The 12,614-nt window shown below is 41.5% G+C and overlaps 1 protein-coding gene across 5 annotated transcripts in view; it reads right to left on the minus strand.

Annotated features, from left to right (window-relative positions):
• Window positions 1-12,579, minus strand: part of Nr1i3 (nuclear receptor subfamily 1 group I member 3) — a 28,097-nt gene extending 15,518 nt beyond the window's left edge. For 4 of the 5 annotated variants that reach the window (XM_005002287.4, XM_063253555.1, XM_063253554.1 and 1 more), the window contains exon 1: window positions 12,414-12,579. In XM_005002287.4, coding sequence (XP_005002344.3) covers window positions 12,414-12,513 — 100 coding nt within the window. In that variant the 5' untranslated portion in view covers window positions 12,514-12,579. The remainder of the gene's footprint in view (window positions 1-12,413) is intronic. The other variant, XM_063253556.1, reaches the window with a different exon arrangement.
• Window positions 12,580-12,614: the final 35 nt, after the last annotated feature.

Raw genomic sequence — 12,614 nt, forward strand, 5'->3', positions numbered from 1 at the left:
CAACTAAAGTCACTGCAGCGTCCTATTCCAGCTAGTCTGCCCAGTCCCAGAATGTCCTCTTTTGGAGCCTCCTAGTCTATGGAAAGATCCCCGTTCCTCTCACTCACCACATGTTGATGCAGGGCTCCTCGCTAGTCCAGCTCTCAACTCCGGTCACTGCTTCCCACTCTCAGAGCTTTCACTGTCTCTCCCTGCTGTGCTGATTGGGATGTGGCGGCGGCGGCAGTGGCAGGAAATTCAAATTGCAATTTCCAGAGGCGCAGGTTCCAGCTTCCACGCTGAGATTTTATCTGTTCCTGTTATAGCACCCAGATTGCATTTCCAGTTGGTTTCTCTCAGTTTAGTTTGTTCCTGGGTTGGCAGGGTATATCTCCCCTTGCTTAGGACTCCTCACACCACACCATTCCTGGACTCTAAGCTGGCTATCTCAGAGAGCCTCCGTAGCTGTTGTTATCTATCTGCCATGTTCTCCCAGAAGTCGACCTATAGTTTTTTTTTGGTCTTTTTCCTTTTTATTGGTACCAGGGATCGAACTCACAACTGCCTGCTTGCAAGGCAGGCGCTTATGCTGCTGAGCTAAATCCCCAGCCCTGACCTATAGTATTTTTATGACCCGATCCTTAGGTCATCTCAGTCTTGACATACCAAGAGCAAATAATTCAGAACAATAAATCACCTTGGCTAAAGTGATACTATCAGTAGTAATGATAGAATTAAACACAGCCTAGAAAATGACAAACTGGTAACTTTAATTTACCAGCTCTAACCTTATGAACTAAATTTGTGATTATATAACAAAATCTAAAACAAACCATAAAATTGTGCACAGTAAATAAGCCCTCAATATGTGGTTTTCTCCCAGTAGAGAAAATTTGAAAGCGATTAGGGGAAACAGAAAAATAGAAGAAGAAGAAGAAAAAGAGGAAGAAGGGGAAAAGGAAGGAGAAAGAGAAGAGGTTGAAAGCAAGGCTGGAGGAAAAAGGAAGATCATGCAAACTTTGGGAAACTGGTGAAAAAGACAAGAGGGAAAGAGAGATAGGAGACATGGAAATAAGATCAGACCAGAACTGCAACAACAATAAACTTTAAACAATGTTCACACTCATAAAAACAAGAGCAATAAAGAAAAAAAATAAAGTAAAAAAAGTCTACTTCAAGGCATGTATCTGCTGTCATAGTAGATAAAGTGAGAAGACAGAGTGAAGATCTATGTTAATTAGTCCAAGCAAGCCAGCTATAGTTCGATGGTGGGGTAGTGGATAATATCAGCAATCCTGCATTTTTAGTTCCATTAAGTTTTGGCTAGTTGCTGGTTGTAGGGCTCAAACCCGATTTGTTTAACCTGCAACACTCCATATGCTTCCTGTCAGCTTGAACTCATCTCCTTCACTTCTGCCAACTTGAACCTGGAAGCCTAACCCTGACACAGGCAGCTGCTAGATTGAGACAGCCAACCTCTGTTGTGAGTTCTGAGCTCAGTTGGCCCTTTTCCAAGATGGCTACTAGTCTCTCCTGAGGTGGAGGGATTTCCGAATGCAAATAATTCACCAGCCACTGCAGTCCACTGCATCCAGTGCTCTACTCCATTGATGCATTTTCCTTGCAGTCCTCCAGGGTCACCAGTAGTTACCCTTTCATGCAGTGAATCAGGCTCAGGGAAATCTATCACCTGCCATCCCCTTCTTCATTGAAGTCTCTCTCTTTGTTCTACCTGTGGACTTCAATTCTTACTTCAGATTCTTTCTGTGTTCCTCCTTCTTCCTCAAGTTGCTATATTCCAACATCTGGACACCAAATGTTGGAGATACTCTTTTCTTTGCGGTTCATCACTCTGCCATCTTCAATTTTTAAAATTTTTGAGACAGGGTCTAAGTTGCCCAAACTGGCCTCAAACTTGCAATCTTCCTGCCTTAGCTCCTGAGTCACTAGGTTTAGAGGTGAGTGCCGTGGTACCCAAGTTGATTCTCATTCTGGATAGATGAATTAATTCTTTGCACCTTCTTTAGTAATTTGATGCAACTGAGACACAGTTGCATAGTTCCACAGAGCATGAGAATCATATATCATCATAATAGGCCAACATAAGACCAGAGAAGGGAGGCACACCTCTTCTTCCTAGGGCAGGATTAAATACTTAGGGACAGTCATACAAGGAAGAAAAATATTCTAGCCCAGGACTGTCCCTTCAGTGGGGGCAAAGGATTACCCTGAGACTCGTTCTTTGGCTTGTTACTTCCTCATTGCTGGGACAAAATACTCAGTACCTACAAGTTAAAGGAGGTATTTATTTTAGCATATTGTTTGTAGAGGTTTCAGTCTTTAGTCAGCTGGCTCCAAGGCAGGGTGGCATGGCAGAAGGACAGGGAAGAAGAGAAACAGTCCATGATGAGGTGGGCAGAAAGCAGCAAGCCTGCCTTCTCTCTTTCCCTTATAGTCCATCCAGGCTACAAACCTACTGATCGATGCTACTTATACCCAGGGTACGGCTCCCCTCTTTGGCAATTCCATCACCCAAAATCATGATAAAAGAATCATTAAACTAATCCAATTATACATCTATAATCCAGTATCACACATCCTAATCCAGCCACCTCCCAAAAGCCCCACCAATGAGTATGTAAGGCTTTGGGGGGACATCTAGATACATGCCCTCATATTCCTCTTGGAGAAGTCCACCTGACAGGTCTTTGAGAGACAGTTTCTGAGGGCACAGACTTCTCTGAGCTGGATTTTCTATACAAAGAAATGCTTTCTGAGCATTAGGGTCCCTTGGGTGGAGCAGGACCACAGCTGGAATCAGTTCCAGGAGGCCTCTTGCATCTATGGTGGCAGGCTTTCAGAGGGAACTGATGTTCTCACCTTCCAATACACCTGGCCTGGGCCAGAATCTGAAGCACACCTTTTATTGTGGCATGTGAGTAATCTCTTGGAATTCTAATTTTTAATCTGACAAAAAGGGATAATAACAATCATTATCCAGGTTTGTAGTAAAAACAAAGTAATATCTGTAAAGTTCCTCATACATTGATTAAATCATGGAAGGAAAGTGATGTATGTTCAGTCTATTCTCCTCTTGCTTTCCTTCCTTTCTATTGTTTCCTCTCCCAGATTCCAACCCAGAAAATGGGGATCACTTAGCTTTCTATCCCTCACACCCTAAAAATGACCAAAAGCTGTGACTTGTCATTCTTTGTATTGCCCCCTAAATGCCTGTTATCCCTTAGCTGAGTTCAGGCCCTCACCATTTTTGACTTATCACTGCAGTAACCTACTAAATTATTCTCCCTAATTTCAGCCTCCTCTTCCAACCCATCCTCCACACTGTTGCTATTTCTAAAATGCAAATTTGATCATGTCTTTCCCCTGCTTAAAATTCTCCAGTTGCTTTCCATCACCTTCAGACGGAAAAAAAAATCCAATTTCTTTTCTTTTTTTTTTCCAATTTCTTTAGCATGTCACACAAAGTCCTTTATGATCTGACCCCTACTTACTACTCTGGCCTCTTTTATTTCATCCTTGATTCTCTTCCCTGACCTAGCACATCCCATTTTGGCTCTTGGTGTACTTAAACATTTAGAGTTCCCATAACAAATTGTTCATACCTCTGAACATCTGCCCTTGTTGTTTGTCTGGTTGGAACCACTGTACCCCTCATGCCCATCTACTTCCAAGCTCTCCTGCCAGGTCCTTCTGATCCCTTTGGCCCTTCAGATCTATGTGCATATCACTTCTGGGAGCTTCTGGGTTAGTTATTCTTCTATGCACAAATTTGTCATAGTACTTGTCACATTGCAGAACAGCTACTTGTTTCTGTCATTCAATCGTGAGTTGCTGAAGTTAAGGGGAGAATCTGGTTCCTTAGGGTCTCATATATTCCAGGTACATATAATAAACATTTTCTTGATTAAATAAGTAGGGTAGGGTATGAACTAAGGACTGATTCTCAATATAAGCTATTATTGTGGCATTCATTCATTTAACTAAACATCAAAGGAACACATTCATTCACTCAATAAATATTTATTTAATGGATATCTATTTTGTGCCAGGCACTTTGCTAATACTGCAGGTTCCAATGTGTCATCTGGATACGTTCCTATTTTCCTTCAGCTGCCGTCTGTCATAGCTGATTGTCCTCTGCTGCCCTGACTCTTTGGAAGGATTCCATTAGTCTTTCAGCCTGATTCCTGATTCCCTGTGACTTCTGAACTGTTGCTACACACTGTTCCTATCTTACACATTTGCATTTGATACCTGGCTGACTTCACTTTGTTGTCCACTAAGCCAAATTTCCAGTGTGGGCCTGTTCCATATTGTTTGGCCACTCCCACCCTCACCCTATGCTGGTACAAACACTTCCTTGAAGATGAAAGATTCCCATCATTTGAGCCTTATTATTTGGTTTTCATTTTTTTCTTTAAATTTAGGGGCTGGGGATTTAGCTCAGCGGCATAAGCGCCTGCCTTGCAAGCAGGCAGTCGTGAGTTCGATCCCTGATACCGATAAAAACGAAAAAGACAACAAAAAAAAATTATCAATGATCAGCCTAGCGTGGTAGTGCACACCTGGAATGCCAACACTCAGTGGGCTGAGGCAGGAGGACTGTTGTGAGTTCAAGACCTGCCTGAACTGCAGAGGGAGATCCTGTCTCAAAAAAGACCCGCCAAAAAAAAAAAAAAAAAAATTACCAGTGATCTTCCATGGTTTGTTGAATTTAGTGGGCTTTTTCTTATATTTCTCCCAAATAAGCTCCCTGTTGCTTTTGAAGTCCTGATGTCTTCTTTTTGTTTGTTTGTTTTGTTTTCTGTCTTCTTTTTCTTCCTTTTCTTCTTCTCCCCCCCGCCCTTCTTCTCTTCTCTTCTCTTCTCCTTTCTCTCTCTCTCTCTTTTTCTTCCTTCTGGGATTACAGGTATGTGGCACCATGCCTGGCTTGTATTCTTTTCTAATATTTCATCTTCTTGTAAGGTTCCAGTAAAATGTAAAAATAGCTAGCATTTTAATATCACAGCTTATGGAATACCTTTATATGCTTTATTTCATTTTTCATCATCTTAGAATGTGAATCTTTTCAAAACCTATAACTTTAGTTGCATGGAATCGTGCTAGTCTTTTTTTTTTTTTTTTTTTTTTTTTGCCTTTTTCGTTTTTATTGGTACCAGGGATCGAACTCACGACTGCCTGCTTGCAAGGCAGGCGCTTATCCCACTGAGCTAAATCCCCAGCCCCTGAATCATGCTATTCTTACTAGTCATTTCTGATGCCTCCTCAAGTTAATTTTTATTATATTCTTTTCTCTGAACTTCCACTGCATTTTCCAAAACTTCTATCACAGGTCTTATAAAAATATCATGCCTTTGTGTTTGCATGACTGTCTGTCCTGTACTAGACCATAAGGTCTATATTGCATGGGTTTTTCTTTTTCTTTCTTTCTTTCTTTTTTTTTTTTTAATCGGTACCGGGGATTGAACTCACGACCATGTAATTGCAAAGCAGGCACTTATGGTGCTGAGCTAAATCCCCAGTCCCTGCATGGGTTTTTTTTATCCCAATACCCAATGTGTGGCCATAATGTGAGCTTAACATTCAGTGTAGGGGGCCATGGGTTTAGCTCAGTGGCACAAGGCCTGCCTGGCAAGCATGAGGTCATGAGTTCAATCTCTGGTACCAAAGGTACAGGAAGAAGAAAAAAAATTGGACAATGAAGGATTAGATGATTTCTAGGATTTTATAACTTTGAACCCTTCTCTAAGTCCTTTTAGTCATCAAGTGTCACTATTATTATTAGTAGTAGTTGTAGTGAAGATTGAATCCAGAGCCTCACACATGCCAGTGAGGTAGGAGATTAGGATGTGGCAAGCCAGCTGGGCAAGTGAATGTGACCAACCTGTCAATCATGAAGAACCATGAGACATGCCCAGCCTTGCCCCTGAACCAATCAGAAAGCCCTATCTTCGGGGTGTGGACTTCCGGTGTCATGGCTGCCCTGACCACAACGTAGTGCTGAGAATTTCTGTCCCGGCTAGACTGCTTACTGAGACTTCTACGGCCTACAGGCCTTATGGAAGGACTCTTGGAGACCGGAAAGACACACAGTGGTGATATTGTGGGACGGGAGCCGGGGAAGGGATGGGGTCGGGCTGAGGTCTGAGAGGAGGCGGCAGAACGAGCTCTGGGAGCTGCAGCCTCCCGCCCAGCTCCAGACCCCGAGGTCCTCATGGCTTTTCCCTCGGCGGGGTCAGGTCACCTGTTAATGTTACCGCGGGTGCCTCAGGGTCTTAGGTCTCCAGACGCGCCCACATTGGGCTTGTCTATCTCTAACGTAGAAAAGAGGAAGACCAGCACTAAGAAACACTGTATTGCAGATCTTTTAATATATTATGGAGGATGTCAAAGATGTAAGATCTAGCCAATTGCTCAGTACACACAATTAAGTTGCCATTTGACTCTTCCGGGAGAACATGGCGGACAGATAACAGCAACTACCGGCGGCTCTCTGAAAGACTCGGCTCAGAAGCCAGGAATGGTGCGGACTAAGGAGACATAAGCAGGTGGAGATATGCTGTGCTGACTCAGGAACGAACTGGGCTGAGAGAAGCCAACTTGGAATGCAGTCCTGGTGCTAAAACAGGAACAGAAAAGACTCGGTGTGGAGGCTGGAACCGCGCCATTGTAAGCCGCGATTTGGGTTTCCCGCCGCGCAGCGGCTGGCTGCCTCTACAGCGGCTCGGCAAGGGGAGAGACGTGCAGAAGCTCTGAGAACGGCAATCTGCGAACGGCAGGGAGGCGTGCACTGACTTATGGTGAGGTGAGTGAGAGAAACTGACACTCTACCACAGTTTGACTCCAGCAGAGGACTTTCTGGGCCCGAGCAGTCCTGCGGGAGCAGGGCGCGGTGGCGACTCCAGCCACACATCCCCCTCTCGGGCGGGATTGGTGAAAAGTGCCTGGCCTGCGTGACGCTGCCGGCGGACCTGGTAGACTGTCCCAACCCAGATCCCAGAGCCTGACGGTGGCCGGGAGGGGAGACGCGTAGGCTGCCTGGTCCGTAACTCCCTGGTGCGCAGCGGTGAGCGGGAACACCTAACTGGCGCAATTCGATCAGGCTGTGGCTGACTGGGAGAGAAGCTGGGCCTCTTATATAAGCTTGCATATATAAGGAACAGAGAAGAAGAGGCAGCATGGGAAGAGGCAGCAACAAGAAAGTCTCCTCGGCCCCCAATTCTGAGAAACAGGCAATAGCAGACACCGCACCAATACACATAAGGCACCATATAGAGAGCCTCATAGACCAATTCAGGAATGAAGTTATCAACGACCTGAAGCTAGAAGTATGCAGAATAGTTAGAGAAATGCTAAGCACCACCCAAGAAAAAACAGGTGATGGAATGGAAGAACAGAAAAAAAGGGGAGAATTGTTTGATGGAGAAAACAGAGAAAGCATAGAATACGTGAAGCAGGTTCAAAGGGACTACCAAGATACTAAGAAGTCTATCGAAGACTGGCATAACAGCTTGAAAGAAACTAAGGACAGACTATCTGAACTGGAGGGCAGATTTGTAATATGGGAGAATGAAATGAAAAACTTCTTAAAAATAACAAAGAAACAAACAGCAATAATACAAAGACAAGAAGATGATAAGAGGATCCATAACTTAAGGATTAAGAACATAAAAGAAGAAGTAGGGATGCAAACAAGTGAACTACAAAAGCTACTCACAGAAATAATCCAGGAGAATTTTCCTAATTTAGCAAAAGGTAAAGATACTCAGATGTATGAGGCATACAGGACCCCAGCTACCTACAACCCAAACAGAGCAACACCCAGGCATATAATAATAAAAATTCCAGAAATTCAATACAAGAACAGAATATTAAAAGCTGTAAGAGACAAGAAACAGACCACTTACAAGGGAACACCCATCAGAATTACAGCAGATTTCTCTGCACAAACCATCAAATCACAAAGAGCGTGGGGGGAAATAATTCAAGCATTGAAAGATAATAATCTCCAGCCAAGATTGAGATATCCTGCACAACTGTCCCTGGAAATTGATGGAAAAACAAGGTGCTTCCAGGATAAAGAGGAACTGGGGGAATTTGCAACCACCAATTCAACTCTACAGAAAGTATTGCAGGATATTCTAAAAAAAGAAAAATACAAAGAACCCAGAAATAGTGGCGGGGAGGCCACAACAAATGGAGCAGAGAACAAAATGAAGAAGACAAACTGACAGCTACTGACAGAAAAAGAGCTTAACAGAAATGAGGCAGAGAAGATTGGATGATAGGAACAGCTATTTTGGAGAAAATGACATCTTAATAGGTAATACTGATTTAGTATCATCTTGTTTTGAAGTCTCATCTAGCTTTTGTCCTTCTGTCTCCAATGGTCTAAATAGGCTGTATCTTATTGGATTTTATTATGTACGATAGTATAAGCAAAAACCTTTTAAAGACAAGGAGATTATACAGAAACCATTGTTCATTTTCTGTTAGTCGATTCTAAATACTCTGTAATGCTGTCATTCTCTTGAATGGTTTTACATTGTTTTGATATACTTAATGCTACAGTATACGAAGTTGTACTCAAGGATTTCAAAGAAAGAAACAATATGGTAACTACTTTTAGGTTAGGATTATCTGGTGGTGAAACACTATTCTGCTTAAATGGTTATGTTTTGATCTGCGCTGTTTGGTTGTTATGCCCTCTTTTATCTCAATCTCCACTCCATTATTTACTTTTTTATCTTTATCCTTTTAATTAAAGGAAAAAAATAGCAGGATATATTATAGTAACCCATTTTGACTTTTCATTACCTTGATTTAAAGCCCTGTATTACTCTCACCATCTGGTTTTTAACTGATGTTCCCCTATTCTGTTTTGCTGGATAGTATCAGGTTCGAAAGTTTAGGCATCAGCTGTGAAGATAATGAGATTCATTATGACGCCCATTCTTGTTGACTTTTAGCTACTTTTGAAGACCTACAATGTCTCCAATGTTTTGGTTTTGTCGGTTTTATTCTTTACTGTTTTGTTCAATTGTATTATAACTAATGATATAGGCAATTCTATTAGAGATAGCGGGAGACATTATGGTAACCATTGTTGATCACCTGTATTATGTTTTTACATTATCTATTATGTCCACCCTTTTGACTTGACCGATTCTGTTCTGTTATGTCACATTTGGTTTTACTCTCTTCCAAAAAAGTATTAAGAACCGTGGGAGCAATGAAACCCAAAATGTGTAATAGTCATGGTACAAAAGAGAGGAAAAGAAAGTACTCTAAACTATATAACTGCATGTATATTTAAGTGTATAAGATAGAAAATGATATCACAGAGTTTTATTGGATCAATGAACAGAACTGTTTGCAGTATCATTGATGGAATGTCCACTTTACAAGCTTTAATTTTGTGACTTGAACAATTATTTCTAAGATGACAATATGTAATCCATTAACTAGTGATTTCCTACTGTTCATTTTTTTTCTGTAAATCTGTATAACTTGTACCCTTTCCCTGCTTTTTTTTTTCTTTTCTCCTTAAATAAAATTAAAAAAAAAAAAAAAAAAGAAAGCCCTATCTTCAGTTCTTCTCATGAGAACTAAAGTAGGTTTTTGATAGAGGCCTACACCTGACCTTAGCCTGAAGAAGGGGAGATAAAAAGATGGCTGCCATTCAGATTGGCCGCTGGGTTCTCTCCTCACAACGGACTACTCTCACACTTCTTTTTTTTACTTTTAATTGACCTGCACTCACTCTGCACAGCATGTTTTTTTCCCTACCTTTAATAAATGTAAAACCTCACTAACTTTTTGCTTGTTTTGCCCAATTTTTTACTAAAAACAAGAAGAACCTAGAAAAGATCTCTAGAAAGAGTCCCCAGCACCCTGGCTGGTAACGCTTACAGGTACTATACCATTGAACTACAGCTCCAGGTCTCCATCTTTTTTTTTAAACAGGGTCTTTCTTGGGAGACAAGGTCTTGCCAAATTGCCCAAGCTAGCTTTACAATTACAGTACTCCCACCAGAACCTCCTAAGTAACTGGGATTACAGGCTTCTACCACCATGCCCACTAAAATTTTTTTTTTTTTTTTTTTTTTTGTCTTTTTCGGTTTTTACCGGTACCGGGGGATCGAACTCAAGACTGCCTGCTTGCAAGGCAGGCACTGAGCTAAATCCCAGCCCCTCATGCCCACTAAATTTAAGCTCTTTATTCTGATATCAAGGCCCTTCCATATGTTCCAAAACTTCTTAATCATAACCCTGAGTCTTCTTTCATTACATTTCTCTTGTAATCACCCAGAAGCCAGAGAAAGACATCTATTTTCTTTCCTGTCTATATTCGATCTTACCTTTTATTTTTTATTTATTTATTTTTGTCTTTTCGAGACAGGGTCTCTCTGCAGTTCAGCTTGGCCTTGAGCTCACTTTGTAGCCTACGCTGGCCTCGAACTTGCAATGATCCTCCTGCCTCAGCCTCCCAAGTGCTGGGATTATAGGTGTGAGCCACCATGCCTGGCTGTTACCTTTTATTTTTAAAAAACAAAATTAATTAAGTTTCTACCTTCCCTTTAAAGTGCAACCTAAATCTTGTTTTCCCCTGGAAGCTTTTGACTTTTGGTCCTAGCTGATGTCCTTCTTCTTTGACCTACTACTATTTACTATCATATAATTTATTATTTTTTTATCCTTGGATGTTTAATCATCTATGACAGGAGCTTGCAATTTATGACCTATGAATCAAATTTGGCCAGCTGCCTGTGAGCTAAGAATGGTTTTATATTAAAAATTTAAAAGATGAATATTTAGTAACAGATGAAATGATGTGAAATTCAAACTTCAGTGCCCACAAGTAAAGTGTTATTAGAACACAGACACACCTATATATTCACAAGCTGTCCACAGCTACTTTCAAGTTACAAATGGGAGGTCTGAGTCTTAACAGATTGCAGATATGGTTCAAATTCTAAAATATTTTGTTTTTTGGTTGTTTATAGGAAAAACTTGATCTCTGATCTAGGATCTTGAATTCTCTTTATAATCTTTTCACAGATGTTTAAGAACTATGGGAAGTAGGGGGCTGGGGATTTAGCTCAGCGGCATAAGCGCCTGCCTTGCAAGCAGGCAGTCGTGAGTTCGATCCCTGGTACCGATAAAAACGAAAAAGACAAAAAAAAAAAAAAAAAAGAACTATGGGAAGTCTATTTCACTAAAGACATCTTTTTAAAGTTAATTAGCTGTTCATTAGAAAGGTGGGAGAAGTCTGAGTAGGGAGGCTGCACTGAGTGAGTGGAATCTAGCCTGGTTGGAAATTTATTAACTCAGGCAACTAGATCCCATTGGAAAGTGAGAGCCAGAAGATCTCAGGTGGATGAAAAAAAGAGGTGATCTTTTTTTCCATCTTCTCTCTTTCCAACCTAGCAAAGGAAATGCACTGAACAGAGGATCTAGCTTGAGCAAAAGCTATTTGAAGTCTTACCTAAATCTGATTGTTGGGAAGCCATCAGTGACTGCTGCGGGAGACAAACTCAGCTATTAATGACTGTTTTAACAGGCCATGAAAAATACCGTCAAAAGCGCGTAATTGCTAAAGCTAAAAATATTCAGCTTTGGCTGGCTGAAGCTGTAAGTAAAATTACAATGTCCAGAAGTAGTAGGGATATGAGAATTTAAAAGATTTTCTTAAAGCAGAAATGAAAGTTACTGGACTACTAACTGAATTTACCAGGAAGTTCATGAAGTTTATTTACCTAGGTATTCTCTTTGCTTTCTACTTCCCTTATCACACCTTTTTTCTTAAAAATTATAAGCATAGTAACTTCTGCCTTATTGGAGAATAATCCATATAGATTGGCTTGGATTGTGGGTTTTTACCTTTGCTACCTACACCAGGGAGACTCAAACATAGCCCATCAAAGGATATATTGTTCCCTGGTTGCAGGAAGGTGCAAGCTAGCCTCTGGGAGATTGGATTTGCATATTTCAGTGGTAACAATAGGTGAAAATTGTGTCTTTTTTTTTTAATCTTCAAGGCAGTGGCACAATGGAGGGCACACTATTGGACTGAATTTGAATGAAAACACAGTTGTAAATTAGCTTTAGGGAAGCTCATTATCTATTCAAATGGACCCTGGAGGACCACCATTGGAGAGTTTACCTTTTATTTTGTCTCGGGTGGGGAAAAGCATTTGATGAATCCAAGTGTCTACCAGCTCCTAAACTCCACAATCTTCCAAATCAAATAGGCAGTTCAAAATTTACCTATTATTTGCGACCAAGCGCTGGCTTTTGCTCCAGTCTCTCTTTCTCCTCCCCCTCCCTCTCCACGAGGTTCGCCATTCAATCTTAATTTGCCACATTTTGGTTTAACTCCTTTCTTTCACCGGTTCCTGCTTTCCACGTACCTCTCCACGTCCAGTTTTTCTTCTTTCTCAAACTCATACGCTCTTTCCTTCCCTCTCGCTCCTTGCCTTTCTCGCGTACCACTTCTTGGCCCCTCTTCATCGCTCTCCCTACTTCATTTTCTGTCCTCTCATCCCCCGACGACAGGGTCCCCCTCCTTCCCGCTCTCTGTCTTACCCTAGTTTGGAAATGCAGCAGGCCTC

The sequence above is a fragment of the Cavia porcellus genome, unplaced genomic scaffold (genome assembly GCF_034190915.1).
Source record: "Cavia porcellus strain 051 isolate PalLab524CR breed Dunkin Hartley unplaced genomic scaffold, mCavPor4.1 scaffold_7, whole genome shotgun sequence".
In the NCBI taxonomy this organism is placed as follows: Eukaryota; Metazoa; Chordata; class Mammalia; order Rodentia; family Caviidae; genus Cavia; species Cavia porcellus.